Source organism: Leucoraja erinacea, chromosome 34 (genome assembly GCF_028641065.1).
Source record: "Leucoraja erinacea ecotype New England chromosome 34, Leri_hhj_1, whole genome shotgun sequence".
NCBI classification, from domain to species: domain Eukaryota; kingdom Metazoa; phylum Chordata; class Chondrichthyes; order Rajiformes; family Rajidae; genus Leucoraja; species Leucoraja erinaceus.
This window is the reverse complement of record NC_073410.1, coordinates 14,620,931-14,645,524: the sequence shown is the minus strand read 5'-3', so window position 1 is coordinate 14,645,524 and position 24,594 is coordinate 14,620,931. Positions and strand designations below refer to the sequence as shown.

At 48.4% G+C, this 24,594-nt stretch overlaps 1 protein-coding gene across 3 annotated transcripts in view; it reads right to left on the bottom strand.

Moving 5' to 3' along the window:
* The window catches only part of LOC129713048 (carbohydrate sulfotransferase 3-like), a 113,408-nt gene that overhangs the window by 8,124 nt on the left and 80,690 nt on the right, over positions 1–24,594 (bottom strand). For 2 of the 3 annotated variants that reach the window (XM_055661913.1, XM_055661914.1), the window contains exon 2: positions 1,203–1,476. The exons of the other annotated variant lie outside the window; for it this stretch is intronic. In XM_055661913.1, coding sequence (XP_055517888.1) covers positions 1,203–1,288 — 86 coding nt within the window. In that variant the 5' untranslated portion in view covers positions 1,289–1,476. The remainder of the gene's footprint in view (positions 1–1,202; positions 1,477–24,594) is intronic. 3 annotated transcript variants of the gene reach the window in all.

Genomic DNA, 24,594 nt, shown 5'->3' with positions numbered 1-24,594 from the left:
TGCCCAAGCCCACCCGCGATCCCTGCTCATTCGCACTATCTTATACAAGGGACAGTTTTTTTACATTTATACCAAGCCAATTAACCTACAAACTTAGAGCCCCCCCCCCCGCCTTCGCTTAGTGGTATAAAAGTGAATGTAATGCCCCCGTCCCACTTAGGAAACCTGAACGGAAACCTCTGAGACTTTGCGCCCCACCCAAGGTTTTCGTGCGGTTCCCGGAGGTTTTTGTCAGTCTCCCAACCTGCTTCCAGTACCTGCAACATCCGCAAACCACCTGCAACCTCCGGGAACCGCACCGAAACCTTGGGTGGGTTTCGCACAGTCTACGGAGGTTTCCGTTCAGGTTTCCTAAGTGGGACAGGGGCATAATTCGTTTGTCTTCTGTTCTGTCTGCACAAGGCTACGATGGGTTTGAGTGAGTGGATCCGAGACCATCCCTGCATTGTATACAAGTAAAGAAGGGTTTTGACTTCAGTGTTCCACTCAGTTTCTTTTACTGAACCAAACTAGGGGTACGTTTAGATCCGGGCATTCACAGAACCAGGGGTCACAGTTTAAGAATAAGGGGTAAGCCATTTAGGACTGAGATGAGGAAAAACCCTTTCACCCAGAGAGTTGTGAATCTGTGGAATTCTCTGCCACAGAAGGCAATGGAGGCCAATTCGCTGGATGTTCTTAAGAGAGAGTTAGATATAGCTCTTAGTGCTAGCAGAATCATGGGATATGGGGGAAAAGCAGCAACGGGGTACTGATTTTGGATGATCAGCCATGATCATAGTGAATGGCGGTGCTGGCTCGAAGGGCCGAATGGCCTGCTCCTGCACCTATCTTCTATGTTTCTATGTTTCTAAGAAGGAGGGTCCTGACACAAAAAGTCATCTATCCGTGTTCTCCAGAGATGCTGCTTGACCTGCCGAGTTACTCCAGCATTTTGAGTCTTTTATTTTACGTAAACCAGCATCTGCAGTTCTTTCTGCCTTTATTTTGGCCCGGATCCATTGAGCTCATTGCCCAGGGCTAATCCCTCCCACACAAGCCCATTCTCTTTGCATAACTCAACCTGCCCGGATAAGGAGATTGAATGAATGAATGGCTTCATAGTCACACGTGACAAGTCACAGTGAAATTCTTTGCTTGCATCCCCAAGGTATGCAAAGAGTCACCACATAAAGGGCGCTGACAAAGAGGGAACGTCTTACCTTGAAATAATGTTGTTCTCTTTCTCAATGATCACAAGGGCAACAAGGAAAAATAGAATAATGGCATATTTGCTCCTCATTCTCATTGCTACTGTCTTTGAGGCTGGGATCCTGATACAATGGTGCGCAGGAGGTCCCTAGGCACAGAAGTGTGCCGCTCACTGGTCCGCCAGGGATTCGGTACAGCCCACCTCCGTGCCAGCGTAGGGCCAGTCTACTGGTGAAGGTATCGGTCACAGAGTCTCTCTCCTCTCCCCAGTCACACCAAATTGTGCTGCAAAGACAACACAGAGAAGGAGTTTAATTATTCAGCTCAGAGCTCACCCCGTGCAAAAATACCTTGCGCTGAACACCTTCGCTCTGTCATCACCGCCTAGGCCTACGCGATCTCCCAGTTACCAAACCCTTTCCCCTCCCACTCCCACTCCCTTTCTGTCCTGGGCCTCCTCCACTGTCAGAGTGAGGCCCATCGCAAATTGGAGAAACAGCACCTCATATTTCGCTCGGTCAGCTAACACCCAAGCGGTCTGAACATTGATCTAATGACGAATCTTGAATCTAATTTCAAGCAATCCTTGCGTTCCTTCCCTCTTCCACCCACCCTGGTCATTCTAGTAAAGTTCAGTTTAGTTTGGTTTATTGTCACGTGTACCGAGGTATAGTGAATAGCTTTTGTTGCGTGCTAACCAGCCATATACATGATGGTCCTCGGCAATCCTGCTAGTTTAACTGTTTGTATCCCTTCATCATCACCTCTTCCACAGCCAACAATGGACCATTGTGGGCTCCACCTTTCCTTGATCTTCGGTGCAGACTCTGATTTGTTCTAAACATGTTCATACCTCCGGTTTCCCTCTCGCCTGTCTCTCAGTCAGAAGAAGGGTCACGACCCTAAATGTCGCCGATTCCTTTTCTCCAGGGATGCTGCCTGACCCGCTGAGTTACTGCAGCATTTTGTGTCTATCACTGGTGCTACCACCAGTGGCTACAACCTCAGTCTCTTGGCCCCTCCTGTTCTCCCAACCTCTTTCCCACCTGACACTCTGGTGACCCCTCCTTTCTCCAATAGCCGCCCTCCCCTGCTCCAAGTGCCCCTCCCCATCCTACCTGCTTGCAGCCCCCTCTCACCCCCCCACCCTGCTGCCAGTCCCTCCCTCTTCCACTAACAGCCCCGTCCACCTGCACTGATACCCCTCTCTCCCAGTCTAACAAGTGAGTGTGTTCCCACTGTGTTCTTCCATTGCTGATTCATTCTGCATGGTGTTACTCCCTACATGTACCCTGCACTCTTACCTTAGACCATAGAATAATACAGCCTATAGCGGCACAGTGATAGAGTCGCTGTTAATGGTTGCCAACTTTCTCACTCCCAAATAAGGGACAAAAGGTCAAAATATGGGACAAATTCCCAACGGCAATTTGTTGACCAACTCGGCCGTGGCTGGGTGAATGATGAGTTGGCCCGGGTGCTGGACTGCACACAAAGCCCAGCCGGCGGGGCCAGCTGAGGAGTTTTGGCCTGCGCGACATCACGCACAAAGTCCGGCAACCCATCCAACTCATGGACCGATGATCGGCCATGAGAAGGAGGGGTGGTGGTGTCGGCGGTAAGCGAAGGTCCGAAGGTCGGACAGCTGGCCGGGCTGCAGACCGACGGGGCCACGGTCCAGGCACTGCTGCTGCACTCCATGGGCAACACCACATCGGGACGGGTGAGGCAGGGTCGGACGCGGTGCTCCGATCCAACAGTCCCCTCGACCCGAGTAGTAGCAGTCAAATACGGGGCAAGGGCGGTCAAACCAATTTAGCCCAGTTTACGGGATGTGCCGGCCAATACGGGACAATTGGCAACTCTAGTCGCTGCCTCATAGTGCCACAAACCCGGGTTCGATCCAAACTATGGGTACGGAGGTTGCATGTTCTCCCCGTGACCACGTGGGTTTTCTCTGGGGGCTCCGGTTACCTCCCACACTCCAAAGACGTGCAGGTTTGTAGGTTAATTGGCTTTGGTAAAAATTGTTAATTGTCCCTAGTGCGTAGGATAGAGCCAGTGTACGGTTGATTGTTGATCGGCACGGACTTGGTGGGCTGATGAAAAGTTTAAATGCTTTAAAATATATTAAAAATACATAGTGGAATACTTGACTAGGTTGTAGCTTATATTTCATCTCAAGCATGCCTTCTCCAGTGGATTGATAGGATAGGGGGAGGCAAGCCGAGGCTTGTTTCAGGTTGGTGTATGTTGAGACAATGACCGGTGCCGTTGAAATGTGTCTACAAATTGATAAGAGAGACAGGCTCAGACTCTTGTAGTGATGTGGATTGATTGAATCCTGTGACTTCTTTGGAATGTGATTAAGTGACACACAGTATAAAGCACCGTGCAAAGCTCTGTTCATTGAAGTGGGAAGTCAAGTGGCTGTGTTGCTTACTTGACTGTTGTATCCCCATCACTTCCTGGCCGGTGATCAGTAAAGCTTGAGTTGGTCTACCTAACATTTTTGTGAGTTGTCTGTTTATTAAGAAGCGTTTGGCAGGATCTCACTGGGACCATCAACAGATGAATGTGTAAGAGGCTGCAGAGTGACCGGGATTGGACAGGGAGAAAACTGAGCACTAATCAGACCCTTTGAGACCGACTCCCGTAGTCTGGTGTCCTTCATCAGAAGTTGAACATCTGGCCCCCCTCCGAGGTCCTTAATACAGACAACGGTAAGACCAATTGTGTATGTATTTTTCTACCAGGAGAGTAGTCGGTGATTGGGCATGGCAAACTAAAAGGTTTGGCGCAAATGTGTTATTTTGCTACTGGGAAAGTAGTTGGCAATTGGCTCCGGAAACTAAAAAAGTTTGTCGTTCACAAATGGGGATTAATCTGGATAAAAGTGACGGGGGAACGCCAGTCCAAAATAACCCGGGGACCCCTTGTCTGGCATGGCGACCCTATTTGTGGAAGAGGAGGAATGAGGAACAAATTCGGCGGGGCTCCAGCCACTCCTCAGGGAAGGACACCCCCAGAAGAAAATGATACTGAGAGCGACTGGGAGACTAAAAAGGAAGATGAGAGAGAAGGGAAAGGGCTGAGGCAGAAGAGGAAGGAGTTGGATTGAATCCAGCAGTGAGGGAGTTAAACAATGCAGAGCTAGAGTATCATTGAGACAGGATACTGCTGTTGCCCCTTGCCTCTGCCAAAGCACCGAATTCTGCACATCGGTCCCCACAGAACCAAAGATTCTAGTAAACAGAACGGCCTTGCCAAGACATGGGTGATGTAAAGTTAATACAGAGGGACGCCTCTAAGTGCACAGCACGAATTTTGGAAACGAGAGGGCAGCGCCATTGACTCTTTGACGGGCCTCTGGCTCACCCCTCTCGGGCAAGTTTGTGTAATTGATGTTTTTCTGTCCGTTCTTTTATATTATAGACACTGCCTTACGAATGCTGGTAAGGAGGGAAAACAATGGAGATACACCTTACAATTTCAAAACCTAATTGTGATGCCCATTTTCCTTTGTGAAAATTCCATGTTAATTCAGTACATCATGTGCGGAATGGTGGGCAATCTTATGAGTGTATTTGGGTGTATAAAAGTTTTAAGAGTCTGAATAATTTCCTTGAGGTGTGTATAATTGTGCTAGTTTTGAGTGAGAATTGCTTTAAAGTGTGTGAATATGTGTGAGATTTAGCATATGGCATGAGGTGTGGCAACATGTGAGTGAATATCACAGAAAAAAATGTTTTAAGAGGTAGTGTCTCTTTAAGATGTTGCAGTTGTGTGGGGGGTGGAGCCACATATTTTATTTTCCTTTGTTCTTTGGGTGTTATTTTTTGGGTATTATTCTTTGTTCTATTTATGTAGAAATTAACTGTTTATTCTTTATTTTCTTTTAACTGTTAAACAGGGGAGAGATGCAAAAATGCAGTTTGTTTTGGCTTATCAATGTTTTAAGTTTGTTTTTTTCCCTATTTCTAATCTTTTGAACTGAGTTCAAAAAGAGACCTGGATGCTTTTGGCATCCTGGTTAAAGTGAGATATCGCGGGGAAAAAAAAGTTAATTTGGGAAAATTGTGATTAGTATACATTTATGCTAGGAATTTGAAATTGTGAATTTGGGGAGATAGATTGGAACAATTGGGAATAATTTTTTTATTGTTTTTCTTACGGAGACGAGGAAACACATTTTCTCACAGAGAGTGGTGAGTCTGTGGAATTCTCTGCCTCAGAGGGCGGTGGAGGCGGGTTCTCTGGATGCTTTCAAGAGAAAGCTAGATAGGGCTCTAAAAGATAGCGGAGTCAGGGGATATGGGGAGAAGGCAGGAATGGGGTACTGATTGTGGATGATCAGCCATGATCACATTGAATGGCGGTGCTGGCTCGAAGGCCCGAATGGCCTACTCCTGCACCTATTGTCTATTGTCTGGTTTTTTTAGTAATTTTTTTAAAGAGTTTAAGGATATTGGCAAAGTTATGGATTACTGATTTTGAGTTTTTGAGTTATTTTGGGAAAGCTTGTTTTGATGTGTTAATAGTGTTTGTCTTTTATAATGAAAATGAGCAGCCAGGTTCCTGTCTACAGGAAAGTATATGTGTGCAGGCTTGTAGCATGTGCTGCGTAAGGGACAAATGGAGATCCATGCAGTATTGTGTTAGTTGATTACATCAGACCGTAGCTTACAAAAGGGGGTTTGAGGGAACTCACAATGAGGGGTAAAAAGTGATAGATAAAGTAGATTGGGGAGGAGAAACATATTTGGACATTGAAGAGATAATGTTTAGGTGGGGGTCCCTCTTCAGATAGACTCTGATCAGGTCACAGGGAAGGGGATGAAGGAGGTTTCTGCCTTGCCAGTCGTTAAAGACTGATTTCACATTTCCAAACCATCCGCAGAGTTTTGGATTAGTGGAGGGAATGAATGGGACACTAAAGAGTTTAAGTAAAGCCTTGGAATGGGTGGGTTACGGTATTCCCAGTCATTCTGATGATTCAGAACAACCCGCTTGGCCTGTGGACTTTGGGAGCCGCGGTCTCCGGTAGGAAGCGGCTGATTTGGAACTCAATGCCGTTGGAACTGTTCTTTCCAAAGCCAGAGCTCCATCATCCGGCGAGAGGGCCTGAAACACTGGGTCTCCTCCATGGCGACTATGGAGGCCTCAAATAGGCCCTGTCCACAGGTGAACACAGAGGAAGAGGACTGGACTTTTACTGCCTTCCCTCACAGTAGAAAACGTACATTCTGCTGTGGGGGGGACATTTCATGTTAAATTCTATAGTGTGTTGTGTTTTTCTCTTTATTTCTATGGATGTATTGCAACCCAAATTCTTCTATATACAGCACTGTGGTTTAATGCGAGTTGATTTAAAAGTGCGATGTAAATAACATTTGATTGATTGATTGAACCCCAGCTCGAGAGACAGGATTAATGCTTTTTGAATTGATAACAGGATGAGCTATGAACCTACCAGAAGATGTGGAAGTTACACCTACAGGCCCTCAGTGATTAACTAATTATGTATGCATAGCAATTAACCCATGCCTTGCCAGGTGTGCATTCCCAGGTGCGGGAGGCACAGAAGCCACTACCAGTTGAACACAAGGATGAGTCCATACTGTCAGACTACATGCTGATAAGGTCCAGGGATCAGAAGAAATTGAGACTGTGTTGAAAGGAACTATACCAAGTGCTACCGACAACATCAACCGCAGTTGGATACATCTGATTGACTGTAAACAGTTCAGAGAAGCAAGAAAGGACAATGGGGCTATTGACCCTCTTATTAATCTGGGGTTGGCCCAGATGGACCGGACTTGGGGAAATAACTGGTTTCTGTCTATGAGTTTAGAATTTCCCCTTCATGATAATATGCTGGGTGTGTACGCACATCCCATATAATGATGGAGGAGGAATGCCCCTCTTAACAATATCCCTTTATCTTATTGAGATTCTCTACCTAACATTTTTGTGAGTTGTCTGGTTATTAAGAAGTGAACCTTTAACAAAGAAGTGCTTGTTTCCATGGTGTATCTCTTCATGAAACTAAACGAACAAGGATTGTGTCTGTGATCACACTGTGATCAGCACTAACCACAATTCAATGACTTTATTGCAAATGTACTGGGCTCCAGGGCCACATTTGCATTGCCCACCTCTGATTAAAAACTTGCTCAGCTAGCCAACCTAGTCCATCCCTCCCCCAATCCACGTTTTCACCCTCTCCCTTTCCCCAATCCTGAATCGAGTGTGCAAGGAAAGAGAAAAGCAGATGTTAAAACTGACCCTGTTAAGTGTACGGCTAGGCAGTCGGCAGCAGTGGGAGAAATAAACGCCTTGGAATGGTTCTCATCCGTAACCCTTTCCTGTGAACTGAGTAATCAACAGCGTAGCGGTAGAGTTGCTGCCTCAAAGCGCCAGAGACACATGTTCCATTCTCACCTCTGTCTGTCTGTCTGGAGTTTCTACATTCTCCCCGTGACATGCGCGGGTTTTCACCGGGTGTTCCGGTTTCCTCCTACACTCCAAAGACGTGCTGATTTGCAGGTTAATTTGCTTTGGTAAAAATTATAAATGATCTCTATAGTGTGTAGGATACTGCTAGTGTACGCGGTGATCGCTGGTCGGCGCGGACTCGGTGGACCGAAGGACCCGTTTCCACGCTGTATCTCTAAAGTCTAATGTCTAAAGCCATTTCAATCCATTTTTTTTGGAGGATGTGCCAAGTAAAATGGATGAAGGAGACCCAGTGCATCTGGACATTCAGAAAGCATTTGATAAGTTCCCACACAGGAGATTAGTGGGCAAAATTAGAGCTCATGATATAGGGGGTATTGTGGGTCCCTGTCAGAATGGCAGGCAGTGGCGAGTGGAGTGCCGCAAGGCTCGGTGCTGGAGCCGCAACTATTTACAATATACATATCAATGATTTAGATGATGAGATTAAAAGTAACACTTGCAAATTTGCAGATGACATAAAGCTGGGTGGCAGTGTGAACTGCGAAGAGGATGCTAGGAGGTTGCAGTGTGACTTGGATAGGTTGAGTGAGTGGGCAGATGCATGGCAGATGCAGTATAATGTAGATAAATGTGAGGTTTGGCGGCAAGAACAAGGAAGCAGGTTATTATCTCAATGGTACACAAAATTGCTGGAGAAACTCAGCGGGTGCAGCAGCATCTATGGAGCGAAGGAAATAGGTGACGTTTCGGGCCGAAACCCTTCTTCACTGATAGGGGGTGGAGGGGGAGAAGGAATGAAAAAGGGGAGGAGGAGGAACCCTAGGGCGGGGGGATGGGAGAAGACAGCTCGAGGGTTAAGGAAGGGGAGGAGACAGCAAGGGCTAGCAAAACTGGGAGAATTCAATGTTCATGCCCGCCGGCCGCAGGCTACCCAGGCGGAATATGAGGTGCTGTTCCTCCAATTTCCGGTGTTGCTCACTCTGACAATGGAGGAGACCCAGGACAGAGAGGTCGGATTGGGAATGGAAGGGGGAGTTGAAGTGCTGAGCCACGGGGAGTTCAGGTAGGTTCTTGTGGACTGAGCGGAGGTGTTCGGCGAAACGATCGCCCAACCTCCGCTTAGTCTCACCGATGTAAATCAGCTGGCATCTAGAGCAGCGGATGCAGTAGATGAGGTTGGAGGAGATACAGGTGAACCTTTGTTGCACCTGGAACGACTGCTTGGGTCCTTGAATGGAGTCGAGGGGGGAGGTAAAGGGACAGGTGTTGCATTTCTTGCGGTTGCAAGGGAAAGTGCCCGGGGAGGGGGCGGTACGGGAACTTTCCGTTGCAACCGCAAGAAATGCAACACCTGTCCCTTTACCTCCCCCCTCGACTCCATTCAAGGACCCAAGCATCGTTCCAGGTGCGACAAAGGTTCACCTGTATCTCCTCCAGCCTCATCTACATTTTTGTGTACCTTCGATTTTCCAGCATCTGCAGTTCCTTCTTGAACACCTATTATCTCAATGGTGTCAGATTAGGAAAAAGGGAAGTGCAACGAGACCTGGATGTACTTGTACACCAGTCACTGAAAGTAAACATGCAGGTACAGCAGGCAGTGAAGAAAGCTAATGGCATGTTGGCCTTCATAACAAGAGGAGTTGAGTATTGGAGTAAAGGAGTCCTTCTGCAGTTGTACAGGGCCCTGGTGAGACCACATCTGGAGTATTATGTGCAGTTTTTGTCTCATAATTTGAGGAAGGACATCCTTGCTATTGAGGCAGTGCAGCGTAGGTTTGCAAGGTTAATCCCCGGGGGTGGCGGGACTGTCAGATGAGGAAACATTGAAAAGACTAGGCTTGTATTCACTGGAATTTAGAAAGATGAGAGGGAATCTTATAGAAACATATACAATTATAAAAGGACTGGACAAGCTAGATGCAGGAAAAATGTTCCCAATGTTGGGGGAGTCCAGAACCAGGGCCCACAGTCTAAGAATAAAGGCGAGGTCATTTAAAACTGAGATGAGAAAACACTTTTGCACCCAGAGAGTTGTGAATTTGTGGAATTCTCTGCCACAGAGGGCAGTAGAGGCCAATCCCTCTATGGGCAGAATGTCCTTGCTCAAATTTGGAAACCAAAACTGCGCACAATACTCCAGGTGTGGTTTCACTAGGGGCCTCTACAACTGCAGAAGGACCTCTTTGCTACTATACTCAACTCCTCGTGTTATAAAGGCCAACATGCCATTTGCTTTCTTCACTGCATGCTTACTTTCAGTGGCGGATGCACAAGGACCCCCAGATACCGTTGTACTTTGTAGCGTTTGAACCTGCCTGGTGTCTGGCCTTTTCCTGACCTCGTCAAGGCCGCTACAACTTCCCCTTTTCCCAACTTGACACCATTTAGATAATAATCTGCCTTCCTGCTTTTGATACCAAGGTGGATAACCTCACATGTATCCACATTAAACTGCATCTGCCATGCATCTGCCCACTCACCCAACCTGTCCAAGGCACCGTGCATTCCCATAGGACCCCCAGATCTCGTTGGACTTGGTGGGCAGAAGGACCTGTTTACGCACTGTATCTCTCAAGTCTAAAGTCTAAATGAAAACCAATAAACGAAAGTATCGGGTTTTGAATTGATTGGTTTCCTGAAAAGAAAGGTACTCTTGCTTTGTTATTTAGTCACATCACGTGCAAGCAGTGGCGATATCAACATCCCGTGTAATTGAAGGTAACTCAATGTGTGCTGTAGCTACAAGTACCTTGAAGAAACTTAAGTCCTTTCTCTACAAGACTGTGCTAGTCTTACACAGACGTGCCACATTGTGACCGGCTTACTACTCATAATACAAATGGTCACCATGAAGCTTAAGGGCCTGTCCCACTTGCACGAGTTATTCACAAATTCTCCCGGGTTTACCCCTTGGTTTAAGCTCGCAGAATGTTCGTAACGAGTCCGTAGAAGATTGTTGGAGTTCGTAGATATATCGAAGCGGCCCATTGTGCTAGCCGTAGGCACTCGTGGCATCAGGTAAGTCGGGACATTTTTTCCATCCCGATAAAAAATGTCCACGAGTAAAAAAATGGCCGGGATGAAAGAAATTGCAACTTTTTACTCGTAAGGAGGGCATCGAAATAGTCGTGGGAATTCGTAGACGTACTCGTAGGAGTTCGTGAACAGAGTCGTGGAAGGTCGTAGGAGTTCGTAGATTACCATGATCTTGATTTTTTTTTTAGGTCCTTTAAACTCGGCAAAGGTTTTGAATTAAGTCGTGAAAGTGGGACAGGCCCTTTAACAAGTCAGAAGTGGCGTGGGTTACAAGGTGGTAAAGCAGCATCTGCAGTTCCCTGCAACAACAGGTGGGAGAGGTTCAGTGCGGCCAGTTGGATACTGGGATGGAAAATCAGGGAGAACTGTTGCAAAAACCTGGGAAAATCTGGGATGAAAGTTTGCAGCTCCTCACAACTGATCCCAAGTGCCCGCCTTTGAGGCGTACGTACTTGTGACACTTGTGCTTGCTAGGGTTAGGAGGAGTTTAGTTTAGTTTAGTTTAGTTTAGTTTAGAGATACAGGCATGAAAACAGGCCCTTCGGCACAACGACTCCGCTCCGACCAGCGATCCCCGCACACTAACACTACCCTACACACACTACGAACAAATTTACATTTACACCAAGCCAAATAACCTACAAACCTGTGCATCTTTGGAGTGTGGGAGGAAAACGAAGATCTCGGAGAAAACCCTAGCAGGTCACAGGGAGAACGTACAAACTGTGTACAGACAGCGCCCGTAGTCAGGATCGAACCCTGGTCTCTGGCTTTGTAAAACAGTAGCTCTACAGCTGCGCCACCGTGCAGCCCTAGATAGGTTGGAGAGAGGTGGGCCCTGAAGCTGGGAGATGTTGAGAGAGCCCAAAACAGCTCGGCTGAAAGAATAAGGGGTGCATGTACGCTGATGCTGGGCGATTAGGGGTCGCCACATACTTTTAGTTAAGCTTGAAGCATTCGTTAGTAAATGCAGAGGGTGGTTGGATACGTCATGGAGTCCAATGGCTTGGGATGCAGAGATGAGCGCGGTGTGTGTTAATGGTTGGGGTCTGAAGATGGGTTTCGAACCAAAACGTCACCCATCACCTTCTCTCCAGAGATGCCGCCTGTCCCGTTCAGTTACTCCAGCATTTTGTGTCTGCCTTCGTCAGTGTTAACGACTCAGGTGTGCTGCAGATAACATGCCCACTAACACTTGGACAGATGCCTGGATTCCAGATGTTACAATATTAACAAATGCTGAGCGTTTGAAGGCACAGGGCCTGTACCGGAGTTTAGAAGGAGGAAGAGGGACGTCATTGAAACTTACTGAATAGTGAAAGGCCTGGATGGAGTGGATGTGGAGAGGATGTTTCCACTAGTGGGAGAGTCTAGGACCAGACGGCACAGAATAAACAGAAGTACCGAAGAATTTCTTTAGTCAGCTGATGGTGAATCTGTGGAATACATTGCCATAGACGGCTGTGGAGGCCAAGTCATTGGGTTTATTTCTAAGGCGGAGAGATTAGAATTTACAGAAGACAAGTAACCTACAAACCTGCAGGGTTTTGGGGTGTGGGATAAAACCAGGGCACCCGGAGAAAGCCCACGCGGTCACGGGGAGAATGTGGAATTTCCATAGAGACAGTACCCATGGTCAGGATCGAACCCGGCTCTCCGGCGCTGTAAGGCAGCAACTCTACCGCTGCGCCACCGTGCCGCACAACTTGTTCTTGCCATCCAAGGTATTTCTACTCAGGAATTGTCCGACTGATAATCGCCTTCTAGACCACAACCAGGAGAACCTCGGGAAAGGACAAGGCAGGGAGCATCCACGTTGTTTTCTCTAGCTCTCTCCTCACTGATGTAGGTGAAGTTTCTGCCCATGGTTGCCATGTGCAGTGTAGCCTTGGAGAGTAGAAACTCAGCCAACCTCAACCAGACTAGTTTAGCAATCTGTGATAACAAGGAACTGCAGATACACAAAAAAGCTGGAGAAACTCAGCGGGTGCAGCAGCATCTATGGAGCGAAGGAAATAGGCAACGTTTCGGGCCGAAACCCTTCTTCAGACTGATCGGGGGCGGGGACAAGAAAGGAAAAAGGAGGAGGAGCCCGAAGGCTGGGGGATGGGAGGAGACAGCAGTGGGACTGAGGAAGGGGAGGAGACAGCAAGGACTAACAAAATTGGGAGAATTCGATGTTCATGCCCCCAGGATGCAGACTCCCCAAACGGAATATGAGGTGCTGTTCCTCCAATTTCCGGTGCTGCTCGCTGTGGCCATGGAGGAGACCCAGGACAGAGAGGTCGGAGACGGAGTGGGAGGGGGAGTTGAAGTGCTGAGCCACCGGGAGGTCAGCTTGGTTATTGCGGACCGAGCGGAGGTGTTCGGCGAAACGATCGCCCAACCTGCGCTTGGTCTCACCGATAGAGATCTGCTGACATCTAGAGCAGCGGAAGCAATAGATGAGGTTGGAGGAGTTGCAGGTAAACCTCTGTCGCACCTGGAATGACTGCTTGGGTCCTTGAACGGAGTCGAGGGGGGAGGTAAAGGGACAAGTGTTGCATCTCTTGCGGTTGCAAGGAACTGCAGACGCTGGTTTAAACCAAAGATAGATACAAAGTGCTGGAGTAACTCAGCGAGACAGGCAGCATCTCTGGCGAGAAGGAATGGGTGACGTTTCGGGTCGAAACTGAAGAAGGGTCTCGTCCCGAAACATCACCCATTTCTTCTCCCCAGAGATGCTGCCTGACCCGCTGAGTAATGCCCCTGTCCCACTTAGGAAACCTGAACGGAAACCTCTGGAGACTTTGTGCCCCACCCAAGGTTTCCGTGAGGTTCCCGGTGGTTCCCGGAGGTTTTTGTCAGTCTCCCGACCTGCTTCCACTACCTGCAACCTCCGGCAACTACCTGCAACCTCTGGGAACCACACAGAAACCTTGGGTGGGGCGCAAAGTCTCCAGAGGTTTCCGTTCAGGTTTCCTAAGTGGGACAGGGCCTTTACTCCATCATTTTGTGTCAATCTTCGGGTCAAACATCATCTCTGGAGAAAATGGACAGGTGATATTTTGGGTGGTTTTGGGGTCGGAAAAAGTGTCCCGACCCGAAACGTTACCTATCAATTCTCTCCAGGCCCGCTGCCTGCCTGACCCGCTGAGTTACTCCAGCATTTTGTGTCTATCTTTAGTTCAGCTATCTGTCAGCATCACTGCTTGATACGTCAAACACTGCAAAAGTTCCTCCAGCTTTTAAATAAGGAGGTTATTTAGTTTTCCTGGTGCTCGCAGTGAGGTGCATTGATAAACAAGCTGTACTTACGTGACATTGCGTGGACATTGACGTGAAAGAGCACAGTCTCAGAGGAAGAGTTCTTGGGACGGTAACTGTGGCAGTACTGAGTCAGACTGCTAGTTCCATAAGCAAGCACCTCTATGTAACGCAACTGTAACAGTACACTCCTTCTCAAGATGAATGGGAGAAACACAACCTTCTCCTAGGGAGCGTTTAACCCTTCCAAGTCAAGTCAAGTTTGTCGTCGTATGCGCAAGGGGCGGAAAGGTGGCACAGCGGTAGAGGTGCTGCCTTGCAGCGCCAGAGACCAGGGTTCGATCCTGACCTCGGGCGCTGCCCGTGTGTGGAGTTTGCACGTTCTCCCCGTGACCGCGTGGGTTTTCTCTGACATTCCAAAGACGCACAGGTTTGTAGATTAATTGGCTTCGGTAAAATTGTCAATTGTCCCTAGTGTGTGTCGGACAGAACTAGCGTGCGGGTGATCGCTGGACGGCGAGGACTCGGTGGGCCGAAGGGCCTGTTTCCATGCTGTATCTCCAAGTTTAAAAGTAAAGTATGGTGAGGTGCGGGTGCAATGAAAACCCTGCTTGCAGCAGCATCATTAGTGTCACATTGCTGCAGCCAACACATAAACAAGACATCAATTATACATAGATTATGCAGCCAAAACATATCCTTGTTGCGTTACTGACTCCAAGGTGGTGATGTGATGAGGCAATTAGCAGGGTGTTGGCTTGGATTGCAGGTTCTTGCAAAGCTCCTCTGCACAGCCCCCTTCGCTGCCTCCTCTCCCCCCACCCCCTCCCACCCCATGAAGCTTCCAGGCCAAACCTGCCATCCTTAAAACCGACGATGCATTACCACGTCCATGCATCATGGATCAGTCGTCAAATGAATCAGCATGTAACCTCCACACTGACTTATGCGCCTGCCTCACTTAGATGATGTTTTTGGGGACTGTAATAGTCATAGCAGGTCACTGGACCCCTCCCTACGACAATGTGTACAACAACCTACCACCTAGTCAACGTCAAGCCACGGCAAGCTACCGACAACCGGGGACCCATTAGGACGGCCACCTACGACCACACCTACGACAACCTACGTCCACCCGCGACAAGCTACGACCCTGTCGGCGACAACTGAAGACAACTTACGACAATTCAGTCTCCCGGTTGACGTAGGTAGTCGCCAATGGAATTCACCAAAGTCAGCACCGGCGATAACCTACGCCACCTGGCGGCAACCCACGACAGCGCCCACGTCAGGAGAAGTCAAGCTACGCTCATTGGCTCAAGCCCACTGTTGCCGAAAAGTTTTGAACCATTCAAAACCCAGCGGGGACCAGAAAAACACTACGATTCTTTGGCCGACCGAGGAGACGACTCACGACCGTACAGGCGACACCCTGGCGACCATGTGGTGACAGCCTAGTCGCCTGTAGACGCCTAAAAAATGCCTAAGTGGGACAGGCCCTTTCGAAACATATAAAATAGGTGCAGGAGTAGGCCTTCGATCTAGCACCGTCATTCAACATGATCATGGCTGATTATACAAAATCAGTACCACATTCCTGCTTTCCACCCATACCCCTTGATTCCTTTAGCCCTAAGAGCTATCTATATCCAACTCTCTCTTAAATACATCCGATGAATTGGCCTCCACTGCCTTCTGTGGCAGAGAATTCCACTTCCTGTTTATTTTTATTGTATGGCTGTATGGGAATTCATTTTACTGTGCCATCAGGCACATGTGACAATTAAATCTATCTTGAATCTTGAATGTAGATCGGAGCTTATTTGGAGGTATTACTGTTCAATAGCTTGATTGATTGATTCATTGATTGATACTTTATTTTCACATGTAACATGTCACAGTGAAATTCTTTGTTGTTCATACCATACACAAGGAATGCAAACAGTCACCACATAAAGGGCGCCGACAATGTTACAAAGAAGTCCCCAATTGGCCCTCTTTGCTCTCGGCAGACCCCCACACCTGCTCCGTCCATTTTCTCGGAGACCTCTTTGTTCCTGATGGCTGTAGGGAAGAAGCTGCTGGTGAACTTGGATGTTACAGTTTTCAGGCTCCTGTACCTTCTTCCCGATGGCAGGGGTGAAATGAGAGCGTGGCCAGGCTGGTGTGGGTCTCTGATGATGCTGGGGCAGCGACTCCCGTAGATCCCCTCGAAGGTGGGGAGTTCAGTACCCGTGATGGACCGAACACTTCAGGTAGGTTTCGGCAACGCAGATGTACAAAGGTCGTGTTCAGTTGTTGCCAGTTCTATCAGCTCTCCATTCTAGAAGCTTCTCATGGGCAGCATGTTGGCGCAACGGTAGAGTTGCTGCCTTACAGCGCTTGCAGCATCGGAGACCCGGGTTCGATCCCGACTACGGGTGCATCCAGTCTGTACGGAGTTAGTACATTCACCCCTTAATCTGCATGGGTTTCCTCCGAAATTTCCTCCCACACTCCAAAGACGTACAGATATGTTGGTAAATTGGTTTGGTATAAGTGTAAATTACCCCTCGTGTGTGTGGGGTAGTGTTAATGTGCGGGGATCGCTGGTCAGTGCAGACTCGGTGGGCCGAAGGGCCTGTTTCCGCGCTGCATTTCTAAACTATACTAAACCAAACTAAACTAATATTGTTAACTGATTTAATTTCTAGACAAGCATTCATGCCTATGATTGTGATTATGTCTCAAAAAATCCTTTTTAAAGTTCTTAACTAACTCAGTATAGACAGCACCCGAGGTCAGGATCGAACCCGGGTCCCTGGCACTGTGAGGCAGTAACTCTACCGCTGCGCCACTGTGCCACCCACACCAGATCCTATGAAGGGTGAATAGACAAGTGCATCGGGCATAGTTGGGAGGCCCTTGACAAAGCACAGGTACAAACGCTTCTTAGAAAGCCTGGTCACCGTGCCTCTTCTGGCTATGGCGATTCTCAGAAACAGGGAGCGTTTCGACGGAAGCCAGTTCGTCTCCAGGGAGGGGAGGGGGGGGGCTGCAAAAGGCTGCTTTAAGTGACGGGTAAAGCTGTGCCTTTTGCAGGAGTGCGAGGGGGAGAACAGAGGAACTTTTATCGGAGCTGCGTTTAAATGAGAGCTCTGCTCTTAAGGAACGTGCCTGAGAAATCTGGTGCAGCGACCAAAGACCAGGTGGCACATGGTAACCATTTGCAACATTAACGCACCTTTGATGGCTTTCAGCTCGTCGGTATGTAGCCATCGACAGCGATTTTTATAGAGTGTTTTCACGGCTATAGTTAGTGCAAGAGACAAAGGGAAAGGGGAGTGAATGGGTACCACATGTTTTCCTGAAAGGGGGATGTGGGTTCGTATCCGCCTTCCACAGACCCGAGTATTCACGTGAGAATAACTCCCTTTCATCTTGTGTTTTTCGAAGGCTGTCCCAAAGTGATTTGCAGCCAAATGAACACTTTGCGGCGTGGCCACCCTTCTAGGGCTGGAAGCACAGCGGGCGTTTTGTGCAGCGCAGCTTCCCCCGCAGGTAAGTCAAGTCAAGTCAAGTCAAGTTTATTTGTCACATACACATACGAGATGTGCAGTGAAATGAAAGTGGCAATGCTCGCGGACTTTTGTGCAAAGAGACAAACAACCAAACAAACTATAAACACAATCATAACACACATATTCTTTTACATATTAAATAATGGAAGGAAAAACGTTCAGTAAAGTTAGTCCCTGGTGAGATAGGCGTTTACAGTCCGAATGGCCTCTGGGAAGAAACTCCTTCTCAACCTCTCCGTTCTCACCGCATGGCAACGGAGGCGTTTGCCTGACCGTAGCAGCTGGAACAGTCCGTTGCAGGGGTGGAAGGGGTCTCTCATGATATTGTTGGCTCTGGAGTTGCACCTCCTGTTGTATAGTTCCTGCAGGGGGGCAAGTGAAGTTCCCATAGTGCGTTCGGCCGAACGCACTACTCTCTGCAGAGCCTTCTTGTCCTTGGCAGAGCAATTCCCAACCCAGATGGTAATGTTCCCGGACAAGATGCTTTCCACCGCCGCTGTGTAGAAGCACTGGAGGATCCTTGGAGACACTCTGAATTTCCTCAATTGCCTGAGGTGGTAAAGGCGCTGCCTTGCCTTACTCACAAGTGCTGAGGCGTGTGATGCCCATGTCATATCCTCAGAGATGTGGACTCCCAGATATTTAAAACAATTCACCCTATCCACAGTATCCCCATTTATACTCAATGGAGTGTACGTCCTCGGATGATGTGCCCTCCTAAAGTCCATGATCAGCTCCTTCGTTTTTTTGATGTTCAAGAGGAGGCTGTTATCCTGGCACCAGAGTGCTAAATCAGCCACCTCCTCCCGGTAGGCCTTCTCATCGTTGTCTGAGATCAGGCCCACCACCACAGTGTCATCAGCAAACTTAATTATTGAGTTGGAGCTGAACCTAGCCACACAGTCATGTGTGTACAGGGAGTACAATAGGGGGCTGAGGACGCAACCCTGGGGCGATCCTGTGCTCAGGGTGAGGGACTTCGATGTATTCCCTCCCATCTTGACTACCTGGGGCCTGGCGGTGAGAAAGTCCAGGACCCAGGCACACAGGGAGGTGTTGAGCCCCAATTCCATTAGCTTCCCGGCCAGTCTAGTGGGGACTATCGTGTTGAAGGCTGAACTGTAGTCTATGAACAGCATCCTCACGTAGCCCCCCTTCTGGCTGTCCAGATGGGAGAGAGCGGTGTGCAAGACCTGGGAGACCGCATCGTCCGTGGATCTGTTCGGACGGTATGCGAACTGCAACGGGTCCATGTTCCGAGGGAGGAAGGCGCAGATGTGATTCTTCACCAGCCTCTCAAAGCATTTCATGACTACCGAGGTAAGGGCCACGGGACGGTAGTCATTCAGACAGGCTGGGGAGGCATTTTTTGGTACCGGTACAATGATGGATTTTTTGAAGCAGGCAAGGACCACGGACTTGTCCAGGGAGAGGTTGAATAATGTAGTGAGCACTGGAGCTAGCTGCGTAGCACAGGACTTGAGTACTCGCCCCGAGATGCCATCGGGGCCTGCAGCTTTTCTCGTGTTCACCCGTGTCAGAGCCCTCCTCACGTCGTGCTCGGACAGCGAGAATGTGTGCACATTCCTCCCTTCAGCTTCGGTAGCCAGCCCGCTGGCGGTATTGTCGATAGTCGGCAGACCTGGGGTGGTGTTGCCCCTCTCGAAACGAGCGTAAAAGGAGTTCAGGTCATCAGCTAGGGAGGTGCCGGCACTTGCGGATGAGGGAGGGGTGCTCCGGTAGTTGGTTACAATCCGTAGCCCCTGCCACAGGCTTCTGGTGTCCTGCTGCTCCATCTGTAACTCCAACGTGATCGCCAGTGAGTATTCACGGAGCGATGTATGTTGGCCATGGGCACCAGGAATGCCAGCTCTAGCTGGCTGTCAATATAGTGCCACGGAAGGTCTGGTTCCATCCCGGAGAGGGCACGGAGCCTGGATTAAACCAAAGACAGACACACAGGGACGGAGTAACTCAGTGGGTTGGAGAAATATAGAAAATAGATGCATGAGTAGGCCATTCGGCCCTTCCAGCAAGCACCGCCATTCAATATGATCATGGCTGATCATCAAGAATCAGTACCCCGTTCCTGTCCTCTCCCCATATCCCTTGATTCCATTGGCCCCCGAAGAGCTATATCTAAACAACTCTTGAAAACATCCAGTGGAAACGTCTGCTCTGCAGAGAGTCATCAACACAGCCCAGAAGACCACCAACACACATCTGCCTGCCTGCCCTGGAAGACATCTACAGCTCCCGTTGCCTGCTGAAGGCATCCTGAAGGACCCATCTCACCCCATCCATCACTTGTTTGCCCTGGTGCCCTCAGGAGAGCGCTACAGGTCCATCAAAGCGCACACCACAGGACTAACAAACAGCTTCTACACTAAGACCATTATCACGCTGAACTCTGCACTGTAAGCACACCCCCCATAGTCAATATTTATACTGTACAATACCTAGCTTTGTGCAATACTGATATATTCATTTATAATATTTATTTTTATAATACTATTCTGTGCAATATCTTATAGTCTGACAATGAGAATATCTTATATTCTGACAATCTTATATTCTGAGTGCAATATCTTATAATCTGGTAAGGGTGCATATGTAGGCATAATGTGTATGTGTGTGTGAATCTGTGTGTATGTGTCACAGTATTTGCACGTGTGTGTATGAACAATTTTTATTTTTCACACTTATTTGCTGTTATTAATGACCTTCTGAGTGCAGTATCTTATATTCTGGTAGAAGGCCTGTCCCACTTTCATGTCCTAATTCACAACCTTTTTCACTCGTGGACATTTTTCATCAGGCTAGAAAAACGCCCCGACCTACTTGATGCCACGAGTACCTACGACTAGCATCACGGCCTACCTACGACCTCGTGACGACCATGCTGCGAGTATGAGTCAAGGGCAAACTCGGTCTTGAAAGTGGGACAGGCTAAGGGTGCATACGTGGGCATAATGTGTGTGTGTATCTGTGTGTGTATCACAGTATTTGCACGTTAGTGTATGAACGATTTTTATTTTTCTGACTTTTTTGTTGTTATTTTATTGTTATTTCTTCTCTTGTACATTTGAGGTCCGCTCAGGCAGTGCGTCTGAATTTTGTTGCATGTGCCACTACGATGACAATAAAGAAATAAAGTATGAAGTAAAGTATTCTCCTGCCTTCTCCCCATAACCTCTGACACCTGTACTAATCAAGAATCTATCTATCTCGGCCTTAAAAATATCCACTGACTTGGCCTCCAAAGAATTCCACAGATTCACCACCCCACTGCCTTCTCCCCATATCCTCTAGTACCTGTGAGATGTGGGAGGAATCCGGAGCACCCGGAGGAAACCCACGGGGTCGCGAGGAGATCGTGCAAACTCCACACAGACAGCACCCGAGGTCAGGATCGAACCAGGGGTCTCTGGCGCGGTGAGGCAGAAACTGCTTGGGCCTAGAGTTCCAGGCTGGGGAGGGAGTGCAGATTTCCTTACCTTAAAGGCAGCGGTGAACCAGACAAGTTTCAGAACAATCCATTAATTCCAGATTGACTGCTCCTGAGTCCAGGCTCGATGCTGATGTTATTAATGCTGAAGGATTGTGGAGCAAAATCTTATCTAAGGTAGACACAAAATGCTGGAGTAACTCAGCGGGACAGGCAGCATCTCTGGAGAGAAGGAACGGGTGACGTTTCGGGACGAGACCCTGCTTCAGACTGATTGTGTCTACCTTCGATTTAAACCAGCATCTGCAGTTCTTCCCTACACAAGAATCTTATCTATCTCTGCCTTAAAAATATCCACTGACTTGGCCTCTACAGCCTTCTATGGCAAAGGATTCCATAGATTCACCACCTTCTCACTAGAGAAATTCCTCCTCATCTCCTTACTAAAAGAACGTCCTTTAATTCTGAAGCTGTGACCTCTAGTTCTAGACTCTCCCACTAGTGGAAACATCCTCTCCCTAGTGGTGGCATACAGTAGCAGTGTTTAAGAGGCTTTTATATGGACACACATTGCAATAGTGTACCTCCTCATGGGTAATGATAACAATGTGAAGGGTTGAGGGATATGGATCATGTGCAGGATGATGCATCGGTGAGATCAAGCGTAAGCTTGGCGATCGTTTCGCCCAACAACTCCGCTCGATTCACACTTTTTTTTCAAAATAGACTTTATTCAAGTGATAAATATACACAATTCATGAACCGTGCGAAAGATTCATCCGACATTTTCAGACACGATACAAATTGTTCAATGCAATGTTTTTACATTTTTCAAATTCCACCAAAACTGTCCCCCACCCATGCCACTCATGTGGCCCCCTGGCGCGGGATGCCTTCCCTTAATTTGAGGGGTGTCTCCACCATACCGTGCCCCCCATGTCCAGCAGCGGAAGGGCCCTAGACTGTGGTCCTCTCCTACAGAGCCTTGGCGTTGGCTGCACCAAGCTTCAGCGAGTCCCTTAGCACGTACTCCTGCAGTCTGCAGCGGGCCAGTCAGCAACATTCCCTGACGGACATCTCGCTCTGCTGGGTGGTCAACAACGCTCAGGCAGACCAAAGAGCGTCTTTCACCGAGTCGATGACGCTCCAGCAGCACTCGATGTCAGTCTCTGAATGTGTCCCTGGGAACAGTCCGTAAATCACAGAGTCCTCTGTGACGGGGCTGTTCGGGATAATTCGTTTCAGGGACCCTTGCATACCTCTCCAGATTCTTTTTGCAAATCCACATTCTGCAAAGAGGTGGGCAACCGTCTCCTCTCCGTAGCAGTCGTCCCGAGGGCAGCGTGCGCTGGTAGTGAGGTTCCGACGGTGCAGGAAGGATCTAACTGAGAGGGCTCCCCTCACCGCCAGCCAAGCCAGGTCTTGGTGCTTGTTGGTCAGTTCTGGCAATGAGGCATTTTGCCAGACAAGCTGGGCAGTCTGCTCTGGGAACCACGCCACCGGATCCATCAAGTCCTTTCCCTGCAGTGCCTGCAGGACATTCCGTGCTGACCACTGCCCGATGGACTTGTGGTCAAAGGTGTTGGTCCGGAAGAACCTTTCCACTGACGACAGATGGGGCGGCAATGTCCAGCTGACTGGCACATTGCGTGGCATCTGCGCCAGGCCCATCCTTCGCAACACCGGGGACAGGTAGAACCTCAGCAGGTAGTGACACTTAGTGCCCACGTGCCTTGGCTCTACACTCCGTCTGATGCAGCCACACACAAAGGTGGCCATCAGGGTGAGGGCGACGTTGGGCACGCTTTTACCCCCGTTGTCTGCCGACTTGTACATTGTGGCCCGTCGCACCCGGTCAATCCTCGACCTCCAGATGAACTGGAAGACGGCCCTGTGGCGTAGGAGGGAGGGACAGGCCACACTTGTGCCAAGTACAGCAGCCCCGAGAGAGTACCTCACACCTGATGACCAAATCCGCTCGGTTCACACTAACTAACCTGATCTCCCGGTGGCTCAGCACTTCAACTCCCCCTCCCATTCCGAATCCGACCTTTCTGTCCTGGGCCTCCTCCATGGCCAGAGTGAGTCCCACCGCAAATTGGAGGAGCAGCACTTCATATTTTGCTTGGGTAGTTTACACCCCAGAGGTATGAACATTGACTTCTCCAATTTCAGGTCGTCCTTGTTTTCTCCCTCCTTCCCCTCCCCTTCCCAGCTCTCCCACAGCCCACTGTCTCCGCCTCTTCCTTTCTTCTTCCTGCCCCCCCCCCCCCCCACCCCCACATCAGTCTGAAGAAGGGTCTCGACCCAGAAACGTCACCTATTCCTTCGCTCCATAGATGCTGCCTCACCCGCTGAGTTTCTCCAGCATTTTTGTCTACCTGCAGGAAGATGAGATCAGTTTTGCTTGGCATCATGTTCGGCACAGACATTGTGGGCAGAAGGGCCTGTTCCTGTGCTGTATTCTTCTACTCGATGTTCTTTATGCAGTGTGAATAGTAATGGGTATACCCACACACACACACACACACACGTACACACACACACACACACACACACACACACTCACACGTACACACACACACACATTCAAACACACACACACACACTTACACACATACACATTCAAACACACACACATACACACACACATTCAAACACACACACATGCACACACACACACACACACACACACACACACACACACACACACACACACACACACACACACACACACACACACACACACACACACACACACATGCACACACACATACACACACACACAAACAAACACACACACACACACACACACACACACACATTCACACACACACACACACATATACACACACACACACATACATACTTTCACACACACACACAAACACATTCACACACACACATGCACACACATACATTTCACACACAGACACAACACATTCACACATACACAGACACACACACATTTACACATTCACACACACAAACACACACACATTTATATGCTCAGACATGCACACACAAATACACTGTCACATGCACACACATTTTTGCTCGTGTTGGTATATATTTTCTTTCCATAATTACCTAGGAAACCATTGTGCAAATAATTTGCTTGCTATGTGATTTTGAAGGTCTATTGCATCATGTATTATGGTTACATTTGGCCCTAACCAGCAGAGACCTGATGGACCAAATGGCCTCCTTTCTTATTAAAAAAAACTGAAAAATAAAAACATTCGGATGTATGGAGCACACACTGAACTTGTACAAGGTCTTGTCTCAACTATATTGTAAATGGCGTTGAGTGCTCCTTTAAAGGATTTAAAAGCAATGTAGAAGGATATTGGCAGATATGAGGGTCCTAATTATATTGAGATTATAGAGATGAGAAGACTGATCTGGCAAAGAACCTTCAAATTAAGAATGGTTGCAAAACGATAATGAAAGATTATTGCTGCAGATTGATAGTTGGTAACCACTAGCTAAGCGAGGGAAAGCTTTAAATTTCAACAGGGAACAGTCGGAACATATAATTATCTATCTTTGGCAACTGTTGAAGCCGTCATGGTATTGGGAGCTTTTCCAGTGTAGATGACGTTAGATACACAGTGTAGTAACTCATGTATATTGATATTCGTATTG